The sequence below is a fragment of the Copadichromis virginalis genome, linkage group LG9 (assembly GCF_057382275.1).
Source record: "Copadichromis virginalis isolate Kocher_CV1m ecotype Utaka linkage group LG9, C_Virginalis_male_GT1.1, whole genome shotgun sequence".
Taxonomy (NCBI): domain Eukaryota; kingdom Metazoa; phylum Chordata; class Actinopteri; order Cichliformes; family Cichlidae; genus Copadichromis; species Copadichromis virginalis.
The window spans coordinates 9,987,377-10,008,303 of NC_140626.1; the positions used below are offsets into that span (position 1 = coordinate 9,987,377).

The window sequence follows — 20,927 nt, forward strand, 5'->3', positions numbered from 1 at the left end:
AAAAGGAAATCACACGTTTTATTGGAAAGTGTCAAGAGAGCACGTACCCGTCACAATAAAGTATGCAAAGTAGATCACATAATGAAGTTTGAGGTGAATATGATTCGCTACAGTGAAGCAAAGCCCATCCACTCTATTTTTTTTTTACCCCTACAGCCTGGCACGCAATAATTTAATGTATCAATCCAAAATCATATTTCCTCCAGGTTGAAATTCATAAGCGGGGCACGAATCGGGCCGTGCCGTTCTACCTGCAGATTAAAATGACATTGATACCGGTGGGCGCCAAATTGAGTTCCCTGAATGAAACAGGAATAAAAATCCTATCTTTGCTGTGCTCGGGAACACAATTAGTTCTTTAACAAGCATTTGGAAAAGTGCACTGATGCTTGGATGGATAAGGCCCATGCACCGGGTTTTTTCTCCTCAATGCAATGTAAGGCATTTCAATAAGATTATTACACTTTCAGATTCATGCTACTTCAGAATGCATCCCGTTTGTGTTGTGGGTAGAAACAGCAGTGAAGTCTGAAGCCAGATTTTTCAGTAAGTCACCTTTATACACCGAGCTACAGCTACAGCAGTCACACAGGTACACAGAGTCTTTTGTGTGGGTTTTACAGCACTGAAGTCGATTAAACGTGTGAGAAACTACAGCATGACTTCATGTTTAAAATATTGCACAAGTGTAACAATTGAAGCTTCCTGGAATCCAGTTAAGCCTATTTCTAGGCAAGTCAGAAGTCAAACTGAGATTCAGTGTGTATTTCAAGTTATAGTCACTGATTTCAAAATGGAAGAAAACAAAAAAGAAAGACCCGGACTTCACTCCGAGCACCAGAAACATCAAGTCAAGCTGGGTTATTGCTTCTGTTTTTGGATAAAGAGCGCTCCGTGCAGAGAGTAAAAGCGCCGCCAGCGACAAAGATGCAGGAAGTTATAGAAGACTGAGGGCTCAACACAAACTGCGAGAGCATGTTGACAGGAGCGCTACTGAAGCACAGAAATGACCTGACAAGTTCACTTAAGGATCACACAGTACAGCAACGCAGGGCTCAGGAGCTGGCAGCAAGCTAAAGAGGACGAGTCTATACCGAGCTTATGGACACCAGCAGCACGTAGGGAATACTGGAATATGATAATGCACAACACATTCCTGTTCACAGAGTCATTATTGCTATGCTCTTGACACTTTACATCCTCACAGAAAAGGCAGAAAAAAGCAACATGTTTAAAAAAAATAAAAATCCACTGTAAACGCAGAACAAGGCAGAGTTACAGTTTCAACTATACTGGAAATATGGAGGCTGGCTGTGAAACTGAAAGCATCAAAGGTAACAGGCAAGGGAGCGAATCTCAATCTGTCAAAGGTTTCCCACAACGCCTCAGACGCCGTTTGAAGCGCTCACCGACTGGCCCGGCAGCCCGCTCGCTGCACAGGTGATATGACGGAGATTTGTGATATGTTCCGATAAGAAATCTTCCAAATATTTGACCAAAAGGATAAAATAAAATAAAAGAATCACAGAACTGTCTCTGCCAAACTGTAAGACACATTAGCTAACAACAACAACCTGCAACACAGGTCACTTTAAACAGGCCACAATATATTATTTACACATCGTATTCTACAAACGGTTCTACTCTCTTGTGACTTTACAAGTAACATTTGCAAACTGAGTTTATCTACATGCAAGAGCGACGATTCAGCAGTAACTAAACAACAGTGCCGTGATCGGCAGCCCCGCGGCACACGGGTCAGAAATATATAGAGGAGGCTGGGGGCGGACAGATCGGACGAGCCTTGTCACAATTCACGATCCATGCTAAATAAGTGAAGGGTCAGACGCAGAAGGTCGGCTGTGTGGCCTCGTACACGCGTGTTCAGATGACATGAAAAGGCTTTTATGTGAGAGTAACTGAGGAGCAATTACTGTCTGAACTTGGAGCTCACTGCTGGAAAGCTGCGAAGCACATGACAACCAAACTGCTCGACAGAGGAAACACGCGTGTGCGAGGCCGCGGGTTACAGTGCAGACGTGTGCTGCGCCGTCTATACACGGAGGGACTCTGATCACTTCTCCTGCAGCAGGGCGGGGATGTTGATGTTCCAGCCGATAGCCTGCCGGTCGAAGCCGCACGTGAACAGGTTGCACGACTGGTTTTCTTCATTCCACGCCGTGCAGCACACCATTCGCCTGTGACCCTGCACACACACACACACACACACACACACACACACACACACGTTTTAGTTTATGGTAACTGATGCTAACAACCGCCTTCCTGTCCAGGTTATTCTGCTCTTACCATTCTGTTGCTACGTGGAAGTCTGGCCAGCCTCACCCCGCTCATGTCAAACAGGCGTACTTGTCGATTGTCGTGTGGCAGAGCAATGATCTTCTGGTTGGCAGAGACGCTGATCCTGAAAGATCAGATGTAGTCGCACTTTAAACTGGAGCCAGAGTTTATCTGCTGACCCGAGTTCTCCTGATTGACTGGACCGACTCTATGTCAGTGATTTACTGAAAGAATAGAATTTAAATCTAGCCACGTCTGAAGCATATTTTCACTTTCTGTTTGCAGCACAATGATGACACTTACAATCTTGTCTGGTAAATGGTGGTGTGGTGCACTTTAAAGGAAGATGAAGATAAGGAACAATAACCATGTTAATACGAACATCTAACTGCCTTAACAGTACATACAATGCTTAACAAGTTTATTAGACCAGTGTTTCCCCACCACTGTCCTGCAGCACGGAAGATTATCGGGTTCCACCTGATTAGCACGCTAACAATTACATTCTCTTCCACTAGAGGGCACTACAACTACCTGCTGAAGAAGATGAAGATGAAGAAAAACAATTACAAAATAGTCATGCTGTGAGACGACACAGCGCATAATAGCAATAGATCAGTGGTTCCTGGGTTTGATTGAACCCCAGGGGTTTGGTGAGTCGGTCTCAGGGGTTCGGCAGAGCCTCCGCCGTGATATGCACGCCTCATTTTGTGCACCAGTAAAAAACATATGTATGTCTTGAATTTGAAAGAAATCCTATTTTATTTTTCACTAAAGAGGGGTTCAGTGAATGCGCGTATGAAACTGGTGGGGTTCGGTACCTCCAACAAGGTTAAGAACCACTGCAATAGATAGTTATTTGAAATGAAAAAGTAGTCAGTCTGACCTGGTTCCTGGAGAAAAGCATGAGTAGAAGAAAGCACAAAAAGGTACACTGGGGACAAACCGAGCCAATTCCACTATATCTGGTGCGTGGGGAAAAATGATCAATATGCTTTTTGTGACATTTTTGTTTGGTCGTGTGCGGTGTGATTTTTCTAATGTGAAATATGTGCCGTGGCTCCAAAAGGTTGGGAAACACTGTTTTAGATCCCCAGTCACTAATAGAAAACACAAGTATTTAAAAAAAAAAAAAAAAAAAAGTATGCCAGAACCCTCTGGAAGGCACACAGTCTTTGCAGACTGCTAAGGATCAGACATCCAATCAATATGCAATCAATTATATAACTCTAAGCATATATGAGTATATATTTCTAAGCATAAATGACAATCCAACAATATAAACCTAACACTGGACTCCTCTGAGAAGTCCAAAATTAATTAAGTGCAACATTCATCCATCTATCCATTCTGCCGCTTATCCAGGTTCAGGTCACAGCGGTCTAAGCAGGGAAGTTCAGAATTCCCTCACCCTCTCTTCCAGCTCAGACCAGAGGTCTCCTACCAGCAGGACATGCCCGAAACAACGTGCCAAGGATGCATCTGGAACCATCCTGCTTAAACCACCTCAACTGGCGCTATTCGATGTGGAGGAGCAGCACCTCTACTATAAGTCCTTCTCAAATGATCTGTAAGGGAGAGCCCAGCCACCCTTTGAATCAAACTAATTTCCATCACTTGCATCTGCGACCTCACTCAAGAACATTCAATAACTAAAATTTTTTTTCCTATTCAGGAATGCAAGTGAATAACTGTGATTTGACATTTAATCAAAAATAACAGTGCGCTATATTATTTTTTTCAGCTTTAAAAAAAGAAACCCAGTGAATTTCAAATTTCATGGATAACAACAGTAATTACATTTTAGCATTAAAAATATCATTTTGACTAAAGAGCTTGCGCATGCTGGTAATTACAAGTATTGGTAGTTACCATCACTTCTAATTTAGAGCAGCGGTTGCATAAACCGTACAGCGGGTGGTTTTCCAATACATTTGTTAAGGATAAAGTATAAAGAAAAGTATAATACACAAAGAAAATTTGATGCCCAAAATGCTGACTTTAACTACATCAGCCTAAGTTAATTACTTGTAAAATTTTAATTCAATTTATACTTTATATTGAATAAATAAACCTCAAAGCAATCTACGACTTTAAATTAATTTATAGTGTTGACAACCACTGACAGAGCGCTCAACCAGCCAACATATCAATTTAACACCATAGTTTGTAACGTCCAGCACCGCGTGCTACAGTTTCTCTCCTCCTGTCACCTACCTGTTCACAGCTGAGTCAGTGCGGATGGTTGCTATAGGCGACCTCATGTTCTTCAGATCCCACACCTTGACAGTACGGTCATCACTTCCTGAAACCACATTGTCACCCACTGTGAACACCGCAGACGTCACCGTGCTGCAAGACAAACACACACGACAGCGTTACACACTTGTTACGCACGAAAGCGTGCAAGCAGCAAACGGAGGTGGTAATGAGCATGGTTTTCTATTTCAGAGATCATAGTTGCACATCTCTACCAGTCACGGAAAGAAGAAAGTTTTCTGAGTGACAAGTTATTAGTCACCCCCTCCCACAGGGCAGTGCTATTATTGTTAATACATAAAAGATGACACGAGCCGCACACATGCGTCACGGTGATGTGCAGACACTTGGAGCCACAGAGGGTGTGTCAGGTACAACACTGTAAAGCTGACACTGTGTGCTTCTTCGTTTATGATGCGACTCTGCATTGTTAAAACCTTACAAAGTGTCATTTTGCCACTTGAAGTTGGCAGGATCTCACTCGTGCACAGAGGATGTCACAGAGATGCGGCAGTCGGGACAAAGTGAAGAGATAAATAATGACTTAAAAACATTCACACCAGCAAACGTGTTTGAGCCATCAGGATGCTGTGAACGATGATTTCCTCTCGATGCATTGGCATTTAGTCACATTTTCTTTCTCTCAGTTTACGATTAAATGTGATGAAACACATGCTCCGAAGTTTGGGAACATTATACATATAACATAATACATACAAGTGTAATACACGGTTGCTCCTGATGCATTCATCAGAGCGTGAACATTAGACAGAAGCACTTAGAAATGTAGAGCAAAGTGCTTGTATGAATGTATAAAGCTCTTTGAGTACTCAAGTAGAGTGCACGAGCACTATATAAGAACCAGTCCGTTTACCGCGTCCTCTCAGAGCCTTTTGAGGTAACCTCAAGTACCCATTACTTGCAGCACTTTCGATGTATGCTTGGTCACCCCTAAACTATACACAAGTGTTTTATTGTTATGGTTTTTTATCCAATACAACGGAGCCACACCAATACAGTATATATATATATATATATAGATCCGCGATAACTCGTTAACATTTGACTTTATAGTGGAAATCTCCATGTGTTTGAAAACTTAAATGTTCTTTTGTCATATTGTTAACAAAAACAAATGTGTGCTCAAATTCAGGCAGTACTTTATTTAGTTGATCCTGTTGACAGGAATGTTTTGCACACTGGAGGCAGCAGTGCATACACCCATCCCTTCCTCCACCCCCCCTATATTCAGCCAGGCATGATTCCTCTTTAGGACTAAGGTCAGGCCTATCCATACATTTAACAGATCTTTAGCATTTTGAATCTATTCTACTCATTCATGGAGGTAAGTAAAACCAAAAGCCTGAATAGGCTTCCTCGTTCTTTATTAAGGTTCGTGTTGCCTTTACACACACACATACAGCACTATCTTGGGTTCTACATCCCATCTTTTTAGGTAAAACTGGCTTCCTGCTTAATTTAAATCGACATGGCATTAAGGGCTAATTAGCGGACTAAACTTTGTGCTATTAGGGAGGTTGCGGCTCAAAGAAACTGCTCTATCGTTACAGGCACCTTCTGACATTGCAGGGTACAGCCCACCTGGGAATAAACGGAGAGCAGGGAGAGATAGCGAAGAGGAAAGATAGGAGGTGTGTTAGGTGGGAGGTGTGAGGGGAGTGTAATCAGACGAGATAATTGATTAAAAGGTTGATTAAGGTTAAAGGGTTTTTAGAATGGGTGTGAGGAAGGAGGGGAGTGTTCAGTAGTACTTAATGCTTTGCAGTGTCTCTGACAGCCAAGGTCGAGACTCTTTGTGAGACTTTAGGTGCTGGAGAAGAAGCGAGAGATGGCCGTTCATGCACACAAATACTGACGTTGCCACGGTTCGGTAGGATTTACACCAGCACTGAGCGTGCGAGTACAGGCTGCAGTATTCTCCTGAACAATAGGTGTCATGACTCATATAAGATGTGAAGAAAATGAGAACAATGCAAAACTTCCAACTTTTGACCAACTGTGATGATCTGAAACTCAAACTTGTTCTCACAAAGAAAACAGATCATTTCAATTTGATTTCTACAGCAACAAATCACAACAACAGTCACTTCACGGTGCGTTCCATTATAAGGTAAAGACCCTACAATACATCGTTTTATCTCGCTGTCACTCACTCGTGTGAAAGAGTGAATCTCGAGAAGGCAGAAAGCTGGTGCACAGCCACTCGGTGAGTGTTTTCTTGGGGATGTGCTTTTTCAAAACAGAAACTTTATGACAGCCTCATGTGATACGTTTAAGCGACATCACAGCCCAGGACACACGTGTAGCTTCAACATCTACAAAGAAAGCCCTTTGGACAGTTACAGCTAGTCTTCACGTGAAGCTTCGGCTCAATCTTCAAATGAAAATACTTCCCCGAAATATAAGACATTTTTAACAGCACTCTGAATGCCTTTGTGTTGCTGGGTTAAATTTTTTTGTGCATTATAAATGCAAATATCACATGAAAGCAGTGTGTAAAATGATCTGGCTAGACTTATTATAACAGTTTGTAAGACTCCTTTGTATTATTGACATTGATACCAAACTGCATGTTAATTTTTCTTACGTAAAACTGTTAAGTGGACTGGATTTCTGTTCTGGCACTGAGGCTTTGGTCTAAGCGACTGCATTTAAATGTATGGAAATCTCAAAGAACCTTAACATGTGCTCACTGTTGAGTGGGTGAGAGCATAAGCCTAAAATGTTAATGAAAATATTCAGGTAGCGACGACTAAGAGGTTTAAGAGCACTCTGTTATTTTGCCATGCTGCAGATCTGACAGTCGCTGAGAACCCGGTAAGTGCTGTTGTATTCCTCCAGAGACAGGATGTCACATCTGCATGCAGACACACACGAGCACACATACGTACAGAGTTGCATTTCTCCAAAACTGCAATCAGATGTCACCGAAAGCCGTCGACGGCAGCAGAGACAAACGTGACATGGCAGTCCGTCTGTAGAGCAAGTCCGCTGTCATTTCTCGTTTGCTCTCGGTCGTTTTGTTAGCTCACGCGCAGTTGTCATTACACTGCAATTACGGCGGGGGTGGCGGGACAGAGGGGGCGCACGGCACTTTTAGCTGCCAAGGTTCGCTGTCAGGGAGCGTTAGCTGTAATTGCCAGTGAAGACGGTGAAAACGAGAGGCTGTCTCCCCTCTAGCTCTCAACCTCGTCTGCCTATTAAACTATTCACACTCTACTCTCTCTGATGTTTCCACAGGAGGGACGCGGAGATTATGCCATTTATGCCACACCATTATGTCATGTTGGAGATCCTGGGAAATTAGTAGGAGGAATGGCAACCTGTTAGTGCTCTAAGGCACTGTTAAAACAAGGATACCTCACAAGTAGTAAAGTGGGGAAACTGTAAAAACACACACAGAGTCAATGAGCTTCTTTCCAGCGTCCAGTCCATTATGCTTTCCTACTCGCCCAAACATACAGCAAAAGCCATGAGTTGATAAACAGAATACGCCTGTCTCAACTCCTCTTCTGCTTACTACTCCTCCAAACCATTAAAGCGAGTATTTAGGACTTTTTAGCATATTTGTTGGACCGAAATCACCAAGATATCAACACTGAGATCTAATCAGATTCTGTGTCTTATTATGTTTCCAGGCACTTGGCAGCAGTGTCACCGTGTTCTTTATAAAGTAAACAACAGGACTAAATATATTTAATAATTACTGAGCAAAAGGCCGAGAATGGATTTGCAAGCATTTAACAAACTAAACCAATTAATTCATCTTTGAAGTCTACATTGTGTTACTTGTTTACATCTCAGCTAAATTAGTATTGTTGGGTTTTCAACTCACTGATGCACACCACATGAGTGAAAACATGACATCTGAAGACTTTAAAGTTGTGTTCTTCTGAGATGGGCATCGTCTTCCATTTATACATATTTACAAAACTAAACTATTAATCAGCAACTTGAAAAACAGCTCAGCTGCATTCTTATTTACACTGCGTGTGTCAAGTGGCAGAAATACTATTACAGACTAGGCTTTTTGCAGTCCTGTAATGAGCCTGCAGAAGTTTGGGGAATCATTATGTCTGCCTGAAGGTCTACTTGTTGCTTTAAATGCAGCGCCACAAAGAAAGTGGCCATTTGTGAAGGAAATAAGGATGGAGGGAAGGAAAGGAGGGGAGGAGGGCTGTTGTTAACTGTGAAACACTGGTGCTTAATCTCATTACAGCAATTGTCTATGGGAGAGAATTAGAGTGGGATCTGCGGGAATTATACATGTTGGGGTCGTACATAATGAGCTCTGCCATAATCCCCCCACTTGCAATCAAAGGCTGCCAGCCAGCCGGCACACGCATGTAGGCACACACACACACACACACACACACACACACACACACACACACACACACACACACACACACACACACACACACACACACACACACACACACACACACACACACTTGCACTTCTTGTGCCTTTTAAAGAGCACTGCCATTGAAAGCCACAGACAAGCCTGACAGTCATCGTTTTGAAATGAGCGGCTGCAATTGAGTGTTAACAGCGAGCAAAGTGCCAAATTACACAGAGTGGGGGGATTAACGCAGAAACGGACAGATAAATGAACGGGAAGAGGGAGGGAGAACGAGAGTCGAAGAGCAGAGAGGAGAAAGAGAAGCAAACTGTTGAAGTGAGGAGAAGTGCTCCGTAATGAATGAGAGGCAAGTGGAGGATTTGGCTTAGAGCAACAGGGTCTGTAAATTAATGTAAAAGGAAAAAGAAAATGTTGGAGGGATTTATGGAGGTGAGATGCTACAGCACCACCCTGTGGGCAAATTAAAGACTGCACCCACATTTAAGTATCTGTCAGGGAACCAGGAAGGAGGAGCGCGGGTGAGAGAGAAAGACTCACTCAGTGTGTCCCTGGAAGACGTTGACAGAGTGGATGGATGGGTCTCTGAAGTCCCACAGTCTGAAGGTGGTGTCTCTGGATGAAGTGACCACCAGCCGCTGGGTTGGGTGGGTACAGCAGTGAGTCAGCTCCTGGTCATGGCCTGAACACACACACACAGCACATTGTGTTGCATAAAATCACACCTTTTTAAGTAATCTCAACATAAAAAAAAAACAACAAAAACAACAGCGTGTGATTTTTACACGTCAGATTTTCTTTGGATTAAACCAGTGTAGGTGGAGCGTGGACAAGAAGGTGAAAAATATGAGGCTGAATGTGATTTCATGGAAAAGAAGAAAGCTTGTTGGTGCTATTGCACTGACCTTTTTAGTAAAATTCAACCTGGATCGTTTAGTATTAATAATGACTTTTTAAAAGTTGTAAGTTGGCAGCTTTTAAAAAAGAGTTTGAGAAACACTGAAAGAAGCAAGCTGGCTCCACAAACTACATGGATTTTATAATGCCTGTACCCAACATCAAACATCAGCATGGAGGAGAGGAAGGCACTCACATTGCTTAGTGATGACAACATTATCACCTGTCCAGCAGACAAGGGTAGGTGCACGGTTTTGCTAAACCAGAAAGACTATCATGAGAACATTTTGTCACTGCTCTATCACTCCAGCCGATCCAGGAGAAAAGGACAACTGCTGCCTGAGCAAAAACCTGTAGTGATCCCGTATGTGTCAGCAGCACTGGAACAGCTGAAACACATTTTCTCTAAACACCCTGTCTCTGTGGCTTTCAAACCCCAAAACACGCTGCACCAAAAACAGGTCAACCCCAAGGATCAGAACAGAGTAACACAGTGTACGCTGTTAAGTGCCAGGAGGATTGCCATAATTTATACATCGGGGAAACCAAACAACCTCTGGCTAAGCAGATGGAACAACACAGAAGAGCTACCTCGTCAGGCCAGGACTCTGCAGTCTATTTACACCTATAGGCGAGTGGACACTCTTTCAGTGATGAGGATGTACACATCCTGGACAGGGAGGAACGCTGGTTCGAGCGAGGAGTCAAGGAAAAGGGAAAGACCATCTCTGAATCAAGGAGGGGGCCTAAGGGTACATCTTTTACCATCCTACAATGCTGTGATTGCAGCCACTCCCCAACGCTCTGTGAATGGTACTCATGGTCATTGATCAGTGCTTGTTGATCAGTGGTTATGAAATTTTCCACATTAATGACTGACCTCACAGCCCATAGTTCATCAGTGGTGCTAGTTTCAGTCATTGTGCAAATGTACTGTTTATAAGGTTGGGAAAACCTGCAGCCAGCTGAGACTGAAGAAGTCACTTGGATGAGTGGTTTTTCCCACTGGAAACGCTACGTCCAGATGAACAGAATCAACTGTTTGGGATTTCCTTATCTGGATGAGTGAGCATGCCTCAAGATAAAATGTCTGTAGTTTCATATTTGAACTTTAATAACAGTCTGGTTAAACTGTAGAGTGTCATACAAAGTACACTAATGAGGAAGAAAAATAACAAAAACCCTGACTTCTGTTTACGACTCCTCTGCCATTACATACCAGTGAGCGTGTGAACCAGTTCAGAAGTCTCAACCTCGTACAGGTTGGCAGCACGATCCCAGGAAGCTGTCACCACTTGTCGGCCTCCCACTAACCAATCAGCTGCTATTACGACGCCCTGGTGGCTCTTGAGTGTTGCAGTAGCAACCCGGACCGTGGGCACTTCACAAGGGCCCTCGCCATCCACCTCGCCTTCCTCTCTGTCCGAAGAATCCTGGTCTTCATCGCACGGAGCCTGTGAAAGACGCAAAACAAAAGCTCAGTCGAGCTCCTGTCTTGTTTTGGTTTGATTCATTTGAGAGTAAAGTGACCTATTGTAGAAACACTGGGAAGAGAACAAGTTCAAAGCTACTCACACTGACATCTGGTGGTGGCTGTGGGGCTGGAAGCTGCACCATGTACCGCCAGATGTGAGCCGTCTGGTCCCCAGAGGCTGTGGAAAGTACAAATCAACAAAGAGCACAGCTCACATCTACACACGAGTGACTGCTGGAGGCAACAGATGCAGCAGAAAACGGTTGAAACGACGACAAGGAGAACAAACCTGTTGAAACAGATGCTATATTTAACGTAGTCGACTTGACAAGTCAAACATGCATTCAAATGCTTACCTGTGAGTGCCATCTGCTCTGTGGGGTGGAATTTGATGGAGTTGACTGTGCAAAGGGAACAATGAAGAGACGTCATCTAACAAGCCGTGTAAGCAAATGTTGACAGACAGTGTTACATCTAAGAATACGCTTCGAAATGCTTCTGCCATGAGCCAGTGTTTATTAACAAGAGATGTCGCACGACAGGCTGTACGTCACACTAAATATTGTTATAAGCACTCAGACAGGCTATTAAAACATTCTATTAGAAAAAATATAAACGATTTAGAATAATTTTTGTGTATGGACTTTGTGAATGTCTGTAGACAAATAAAGCTTTTGGCTGTGATTACCTGATCCTGCATGGCCAGCATACCTCAGCAGACATTTGCCCGTCTCTATACTCCACAGCAGCGCTGAGTGGTCTGTTAAGAGAGAGCAGGTATAAACAACATGCAGCCATTTCCATTTTTACAGTAACCAGCTAATGGTTTCACGCTGTATGATCCTGCCTTTATGTAATGGGCTGTATAGTCTGAGTGGATGTGGTAAGAAATTTCTGGATTGTTTAACGAGCTTCCTTAAAGATAAAACGAGGCCAACATGTTGTTTCTGAAGGACTGGTTTGGATAAATATTGATACTAAAACACTACTTGCGCTGCATCACCAGATGTAATCAATCATCTTAAGTATGTTCTCATTTTCTGCTAATTGCACCGAGGCATCACAATTAATTTGACAAAGATATAATGATGCAAATATTGCTTGCAGCACCTTTAGTCTTTGCTATTTATTCTTATTTAAAACTAGGGTGCCACATGCTGCCTGTGTGTACAACAAAGCTATCATGATTGATTTATATAGTCTGTGAAGGGACTTTTTTTCTCTACCTGCAGAGGCAGTGCCCAGCACCACTGGCTGAGTTCGGGTGACACTGAGGTCCCAGATCCCATCGCGATGGCCCACATACTCCTTGAGCAGCTGGCACAAAGCCCGGGAGCCGGTGGTGGCTTTGAAACTGGACACGATCTGAAGCGAGTGTGAGGGAGAGAAAAGTATAACGGTTTAACAGCACTCAGTTAAATTATTAAAAAATGTAAATGTAATTACACTGATTACAAAATATAAGAATATGTAGAGTTTAACTTGTAGTTCTCCTGTCTTACTGCACAGCTTCATTTAGGCTCCGTAAATACTGATATAACTCCTAGCCAACACCTGGCTACATACAGGTATTGCCAGTTAACTGTTACTCGTTGTCAAACACAGTAAAAGCTAATGTGTTGCTTGCCAGATTAGATCAAGGGTGTGTATCACAAAACAAGGTCACCTGGAAAGGCGTCTTCTTAGGAAATAGGTTAAGTCTCTTTGAGGTGTCATTAATCCTAACTGTACAGCTAAATGGCTCCAAAGCAATTTAACTTAAGGACATGGGAACAAAGCCAGCCTGACATTTCTCCCACATGATCATAATGACGGCAAAGGTTTTCATTAAAGAGATGAGCAATAAGAATAATAAGTCGTTTTTACTTTTGGTGATAATTATGTCAGAGATAAAAAAGGTTTTACTACAAACTGAAGTTCGATAACCAATTAAAATGGAATATTAATTGTGCATGCTGTTTATGAATTCAGTTAATTACAAAAGCAACATTACAGCTTTATCGCGTACCTGTTTTATTTTTCAGCACAGACTACCTGTGCTGGTCACCCTCTGCATTGGCAGGTCGAGCCTTCCTTAACTTTTAACTGTTTTTAATGTTTATCAGTTTATAACCGCTCATGTTGAAAATGCCAAACACATTAAAAAGACTTCACTTTGTGGTAATTCTGTTTGTCTAATCACATTAGTTATATTATCGGGAAGTTATTTGAATATCTCTATACTGTGTTCCTCTATTTAAAGTTATACGTTTTCATTGTTAAATGTCAGCTTATCAGAATAATTTAAACTGGCTTTGTGATAGAGACCCCAAGTGTGTTTGTACACTGCGACACTTTTATGTTTGCCATATTTGTGATTTCAGATTGCGCCACACTGCATGTCACTAGAGTATCAAATTATCGAGAGGACAGATTGTGATTGTCCTTGTAAACGACCGGTGCAACCTCTAAAAATAACTAGTGGTCTGATTGCACATGGACCCGTCACTGCAGGCTACCAGATAAACAAACTAAAGTGCAGTTTCACTTGTCACAGAGCTGTCACAGCCAGTACTTTACATGCTGCTGCAGACAGCTGACCACAGCAACAAGCTAACAACATTGCTAGACATTAGATGCAGCAGCAGCAAAGTATTTGGTTCATGAGTGCCAGACTGTGTTAATATAAACTCTTATTCTGTCCAGAGTGTTTATATTCACCTTGCGCTCTGATGCAACCTTACTATACACCTCCTGTTGTTAGAGCAAAATAGCAGACAAGATGAGTGAATAGCCCAGTCAATGTCAACCCCGTACAACACTGAAGCTATAGTTAGTCAGGATCATTAGTTTCAAGTCCCCTCCATCTTTCCAAAATTAGTTTTTGGTCATGTTTCTTAGCCAGCTGAGAGGTTAGTGGTATTGTACATAGCTGCTACTTCTGTCATGGGGTTAATTAAAGAAGCCTTTTCTTGATTCCCTCAATGCTCTTTTCACTGTGGCTATATTCAAGGTTTTTCTCTGCATTAAAAAAAGCAGAACAGCATTTTACTTAGAACACAAAAGAAGAGAAAAATGATTCTCCTATTACTGTAAATATAGAAATGGAAAAAAGATAAATATTTATTTTAGGTATTTTTCTATTTTACTAATTTTATCTGCACTCGTGTAATGTTTAGCTCACACCAGTTTCCTCTCCTCTGCTCTCACTGTGTGTGCATGAATGTGGAGAGGAGCAGAGCAAAGTAGGTGAAGTGAAGATAGAATATGGTAGTTTTTTCATTACAACAGATTTCGATCAGACAGAGATCAGCCCTGAACGTTTTAACCAGATGTAAAGATGCTAGAAGCTATACTGCTAGTGGCAGGGATGCTAGCTCGAGGGCATCAGCTGTCCTGCTGATGTTTCATCTGTAACCTGATGGCAAGTACAGATACAGGTTTCTACCAATTAGAGAGGAAACACTTCATCTAGCTTTATAAGACAAAAGGCAGCAATTTTTCAGATTAATGAAAAACCTGATGTTATTTTTTTTCAAAATCTGAAATAGTTTTACAAAAACTATCTGTTAATTTCAAAGGCAGAATAATAGTAATCATTACTAACAACATCTGTATGGAAAAGACAACAAAAAGAAGCTGAAAGCAGACCTGTCCAACATAAGCCAATGCGGGGGAACACTGATCAAAACAAAAACAAAAAAACAAATAAACAACACCCCCCCCCCAAAAAAAAAAACACAAAACACTAATCACTGGTCAAGTTGCCAGTTAACTGTGGATAACATAAAATCTGAAAACAGGAAAAACAGCTAGCTGGCTCAGTCAAAACAAGGCATAATGTGCAGACAAAATCTTTTATATCAATTGTTTGAACTGTGCAAAAACTTAACTGTAAAAACAACAAAACTTTATGAAGGCAGGGATCGTGTGCCGGACTATTTTTTTAAGGCGACCAGCAGAAACTTGAAATTACTAGCACAAAAGTTCCACAGAAATCATTGTTGATAGATGTATTATGTTACCTTTCGGGCAATACAATGTTGCTTCCTCATTAGAAGTCTTTAGGCCTAGTCTTTGTGCTTAGCTAAGCTATCCAGCTACTAACGTCAGCTCCCCCCAAAATTGGGACTGCTTTTGATCTTCTCATCTAGCAAGAAGGTAAGTGTAGCCAACTGACACGGTGTTTGAAATAGCTGATGAAAAGTGACTCAAAGAATCGCCAAAGTAATGAAAGGCGATACAAAAAAGGATAAACAAATAAAATATAAAGTAACACTTTGTACATCTAACAAATGCAGCTTTGCCCAAATGACTTGAGTATGAGTGCAGAGCAGAGAAGGAGTCAAGTTCAGACTGCAGTTAAAGAGACATTCAAGCCACCACCGCCTCCCCCATGATGCTTAGTGGCAAACAGAGCATTCAGGAAGTTACCCATGAATCTCCGCCCCACAACTCCCATGTTGCCACACTGAAGTTGCGAGGTCCACCTAATTTGCCCTGGAAAGTGTACAAGCATTGTGTCAGAGAGTCAAGAGATTACAAAGGACAAAGTCATGGGAGATGACATTTTGTGGTAAATGCTGTAGTAAACACACGATTTCTTTTACCCCTGTGATTAAAATCTTCAATCATATCAGTGAATTATTTGTTTACCCACATTTTTTAAACAGATTATGATCTCCTCAGAGGAAGATTCTTCCTTCCTCTCACTCAGCATTACAGGGGCTTTCCACAGTCAGTTACTTCACACAGGCCTGAATCCCAAAAGCTCAAATATTTACACACATGACACGTCTTACGAGCTCTATTGAACGGGCTAACGTGGCTTGTGCCAGGTACCTTGCTGGTAGAGGCTTTGTAGGTCGTCTTCAGCTTCTGTGACAGTTGACTGGTGCTGTGGCTGGCTGTGTGACAGAGACACAAAGAACAATGAATGAAATTCATTACCCAGTGACAGAACTCTTGCTTGCTTTTATTCACTGCTGCAGTAACGGTCTCGTAAAGTGTCAAGATTTTAAAATAGCACACACCTTGACAATACAAAGCCTTGTTGAGCGTTTCTAGTTATACTATCTACACTGAACATTTATGCAGTGTAAATGTCCCCGTGTCCAGCAAGGACGGAGCTGTGAAAATACTGTCGAGAGCTCAGCTTCACAAAGTGTGATCACCAGTTAAACTGAGCTTATTTTAGAAATCCAGGCTGGCTTTAAGGATATTAGGTGTCATAACAGAGGGTTTACATAAGTCTGACCTATGTGAGTGTCTCACCCCAAGCAGTAATGAACATCGACCAGTTTACAGAACGTGTCATCATTGTTTGTACAATTTTTATATGGCATCTTATAGTGATTCACAGATTTCAGTCACTTGCTAACTTGCTAACCTGGTGGCCAAAAACGATTACAAAACGTTACTCCATCATGACAGCCGATAGTGGACACTCAGTAGTACTGCAGGACTAAAGTGTTTGGGGGGTTTTCTCACCTTGCACTGCTGCCAGGTTAGAAGCTTACAGCTACATGTATTTTCATATGTATTCCAATCTCATGTCTTGTGGAAATTTACAGTGTAGGGTCAGAAAAGTTCCAATAACATGAATTTGTCACATTTGTCATACATCTAATGTCAGGTAAATTGTTCCAACAGTTTAACTGAGACACCACTGACAGCCGGGGCTGCTGAGAAGAAACAGGGACTGGTACGTTTGGCCTGTAAGGCAGGGTTAGTTAAAGCTTATTAGTGCATCTGATAGCACAGGAACCTTCTGGTATTTTCGATAAGTTAAACTTATAGACTTTCAAAGGGCCGCCATACTGTTTTTGGCCTCCAGGTGGGCATGTGCCTCAAGCTCTGAAGTCAAATGAAAACTATGGATGCTGCAGTGAAAATCGAGGCAACTGTTGGCATTGAAAACACATTTACTAAAAACAGGGATACACAGCCAGGCAGAGGGTTACTGGAGAGTATTTTCACCTTATGGAGGCTGCTGGATGCCCAAATAGTAAAATCCAAGTAAACATTAGCTCCTAGAAAATGTTCACTCACCCTGTACAAAGAAAAAACAGGTGGCTCATGCAAATGTGTAGCCATGCCATATAGCAGCCTGGTCAGCATATAGACACAACATAAACAAACACAGCTGGTACAAACATCTGCCATAAAAAGAAGTTTTAAAAAAAAGAAAAGAAATGATAAATTGTCTTTTTAGGCTGTGCAGGTAGAGTCTGCCTGTCTGAGAGAGCCGATAAAACATCTCAAATTAAACTTTGTTGCTTTCATTAACCTTCACTTTAATTCTTATTCATTACAGCATTTTTTTAAAGGTAGAAAATATCCGTGTCCTTCGCTATTTTATCTTGAATATTTTAAAGTTATTTTGGTATTATCTATAATTTTGTAAACATTTAGTTGCTTGTATCTTTGTACTTCTCTTCTTTTCGAATGCTATCGTATGTTTGAGTGATTTGGGGGCACATTTCCCTTCAATTTATGTTCCTGGACTCCTGGTAGTTTGGGTCCAAAATGTTTTTTGTGATACTTTTTGAGAAATGTCATGACATGGATGTGATGCAGAACACGAAAAGCTGGCTAGAGACAGAGTGGGAATGCCACTGTTTGTAATATCTCTCAGATCAATGCAGGAGAAATCAGTTTACTGAAAAGTCCCACACCCCTTTGTGGGTGTTACGGTGCCACTCAGCCGGCGAAATTCACCGCCTTTGTGATGCTGGCGACTCCTCTGTCTTCAGCCTGTGGCAATAACACTGTGTGGACTGTGATCAACAACTTCCTCGAGTTTTAATCAGCAGTTTAATCATTTACAAACGCCCTACAAGTCACCATTTATCTATCTGCATCGTGACTAAACCACAGTATCTCAAAGAACAAACACAGTTTGGCTTCCTAAAGGTAAAAATAAAAACAACTGCTCATATGTGTACAGCTGTTTTACGACAGTCTGTCACAAAGATGACACATAAGTAACATGCCAATTTAAATCTTTATGTTTATCAGCTCCCAGGGAGATTACTTCAGCCACCATGGGATGAGATATCCACTTTAAACACAATCAATATTTTCCATTTCAATTTCCAAAGACTTCTATTAACTGTACTCAGTGTAAATTACAGACTTAAATAGATTTGTGTTGGAAATTACGGACCTTTTGTTTTCAAGGCTCCCTTGGTGGGGTCTCCTCCCTCAACAGCCTGTCCATCTCCAGTCAGCCGCTCATTCAGTGATTCAATTTCCCGACGTACTGCAACGTAAGACAGCCATGACGTGTCAGTATTTAAACACTGAAAACGTCCACTCAGTAAATGAGCACTGATGCGTACACTGTTAGTTACTCACATTCAAGGTTTTCTATGTAGAGATTCTCAAACTCCCGTTCAATCTGACCAAACAGGTCAAGAAGATTGCTCCGCAAAGCGAGAGGCAGCTTGGAGTCCTGGACAGACAGAAAACAGAACCACACAGTAAGGTCATACACACGGCACGCTTCAAGGTCAGGAATGTAGAGCAGGAATTCGCTCCACATCCTCCTCAAGTGTGGCGTAACATAATGTAGCATAATGCTATGCCAAAAATGCAGAACTGTATAACAACAACATGTTCTGTTATTACAGTCGGAAGTGAAGTTTGTGACTCTTAAAGGTAAAACGTTTAACTGAACACACGTGTTTACGCGATTTAATCGGGCAGCAGATGAACTTGTGCGAACTCTTGGCCACAGTTTGAGCTACAGAGCTACAAGCTAAAAACAAATAACTACACAACAGGAGTGTCCAACCAGCCTCTACTAACTTACCTCCATGGTGCAGTCCTAGATGTACCCAGTTACCAGCTGACCGCCAATCTCCACCAGACTAGCATGTGAAGACACATAAAAGCTGCCATGAAAACACTAGATTCAGAAGGCTGCGTCTCACAGCTCCCTGAGCGCTGCTGCTCAGTCCTTCAGCCGTCCAAAAGACAACGATACCAAACACTTCACTTGTCACCCTTCAGCTGAGGCACGTGTTAAAAAAACCAACCGCTTGGCACAATGACGTTAGCCGCATGACCATTCTGTCATCACCACGTTCACACACTTTATCAAAAAAAAGCCCAAACAAATAAATAAAGGTCATTTAAGAAGTAACAGGCAGGCCTTGTGAATTTAAAGCTGCTTTAGTAGTGGCACTTAAACCTGCAGCTTGCTCAGGCCAAAGCCGGCAGCGTTAAAAGTGAGGAAGAATATCTGTTCTGTGTAAAATATGGGTCCATAAAACTGTCTGTGTAGGTGTAGCCAGTGCTGCAGGGAATAGAGGAGGTACATCCACAGCGCCAGCCAGTCTTGGCAATAAACAAAAAAGGACTGTTGAAAAGACTAATCAGACCTGAACAAGCGGCCCATATTAAAACTTGATGAGACAACAGGCGAGTGCAAGCTGAGCTCTAGTTTTAGTGGCTGACAAAGCGCAGAAAGTAAAAGGCAAAGGATTTCCATGGTCTGGCAAACTGACAAATTCAACCATCCCATTTTTGAGAGCGACTGATAAGTAGGTCACCCAACGTGTTTTTCATTTTAACCCTACACGTTGTCTATCATCTCCCCCGATACGAGAAACCTGTCAATACAATGTGAAACACTCACAAACCATCTGTTGGTCTTATCTGGGAGATGACTTTCAATAAGGTCGCTGTAAAGCCAACTCCCAAAAGTTAACAACCAAGATATTCTTGATCAAACAGAAACAGTTTTTATTATCTCAGAAGGGAAGAAGCAACTGGTCTGCACCAGGAAATGGCTGCTCGTGAACAGGTTCCCACTCTTCCCTTTTCTGGAAGAAATAAATCAATTGTAGAACTAATTTAGAGAACCGTGTTTGGAGAAAGTTAATAACCAACTTGATACCAGAGACACAGGCGAGTACTTTGTTTTAAAACAAAGAAATGAGTAACCAAAGTCTAAACCCACAGAGGACAGAGACAGCATTAACTTTTTGACTAAGAAATATCTGCCCAAGAAACTGCAGCTACTGTTTCACAACAAGGAAGAAACTCATAAACACGTGAAAGCGTGGCGTTGTTGATGTTGCAAGTACAAAATAAAAGAAATGCTGCTTAACCGGCTCATACTGTACTCTTGTGAATGAAAGAACCAGCCTCGCACCAAAACAGCCTAACAATAAAAATGCTACTTATGCGAGAACAGCCTGCTCTGTGTTTTAAAGTGAAACTCTGTGTGTTTTACACCTAACATATGTTATTACGCTGTCTTCAAAACTTCAAGTTAACATAGATTGCTTGTCTGCTGTTGTCGATTTGCTTGTGTGTAAATGAGAAAACCCATGGATCCATGTCTTTGTGTATTTCCCCCTCACCTGTCCATCCAGCATGTCTCCTCTTTGGATGCCTCCCGGCCTCTCCTCTGTGCTGTTGGTGCGCCTGATAGACAAACTGTGAGCCTTGCGCTTCTGCTTGGGGTGACGGGCAGCTGAAGCAGAGCCGCTGCTGCTTCCGCCCTCCACAGGCATCCCTCCTACCTCGTGGGTGGCCCTGCCCCCTGTTCACACCCTACCTGAGAAACAGGTAAACACTGGCTGGACTTTCTGGTTGGCTGGTTCAGGCTTTCAGTTATCG

General features: G+C 42.2%; 1 protein-coding gene across 5 annotated transcripts in view; it reads right to left on the minus strand.

The window, feature by feature from the left end:
* LOC146701244 (WD repeat-containing protein 37-like) overlaps positions 1–20,927 on the minus strand; it is a 22,469-nt gene continuing 1,542 nt past the window's right edge. For 3 of the 5 annotated variants that reach the window (XM_085467585.1, XM_085467587.1, XM_085467586.1), the window contains exons 2-15: positions 20,669–20,927; positions 18,654–18,750; positions 18,463–18,558; positions 16,137–16,201; positions 15,729–15,794; positions 12,542–12,680; positions 12,004–12,075; positions 11,672–11,716; positions 11,417–11,493; positions 11,061–11,295; positions 9,485–9,626; positions 4,519–4,653; positions 2,311–2,425; positions 1–2,206 (exon numbers count right to left, since the gene is read on the minus strand). The exon at positions 20,669–20,927 is cut by the window's right edge and continues 8 nt beyond it. In XM_085467585.1, coding sequence (XP_085323711.1) covers positions 2,075–2,206; positions 2,311–2,425; positions 4,519–4,653; positions 9,485–9,626; positions 11,061–11,295; positions 11,417–11,493; positions 11,672–11,716; positions 12,004–12,075; positions 12,542–12,680; positions 15,729–15,794; positions 16,137–16,201; positions 18,463–18,558; positions 18,654–18,750; positions 20,669–20,821 — 1,569 coding nt within the window. In that variant the 5' untranslated portion in view covers positions 20,822–20,927 and the 3' untranslated portion in view covers positions 1–2,074. Of the gene's footprint in view, positions 2,207–2,310; positions 2,426–4,518; positions 4,654–9,484; positions 9,627–11,060; positions 11,296–11,416; positions 11,494–11,671; positions 11,717–12,003; positions 12,076–12,541; positions 12,681–15,728; positions 15,795–16,136; positions 16,202–18,462; positions 18,559–18,653; positions 18,751–19,110; positions 19,284–20,668 lie in introns of those variants that run through there. The other 2 variants (XM_085467589.1, XM_085467588.1) reach the window with 2 other exon arrangements.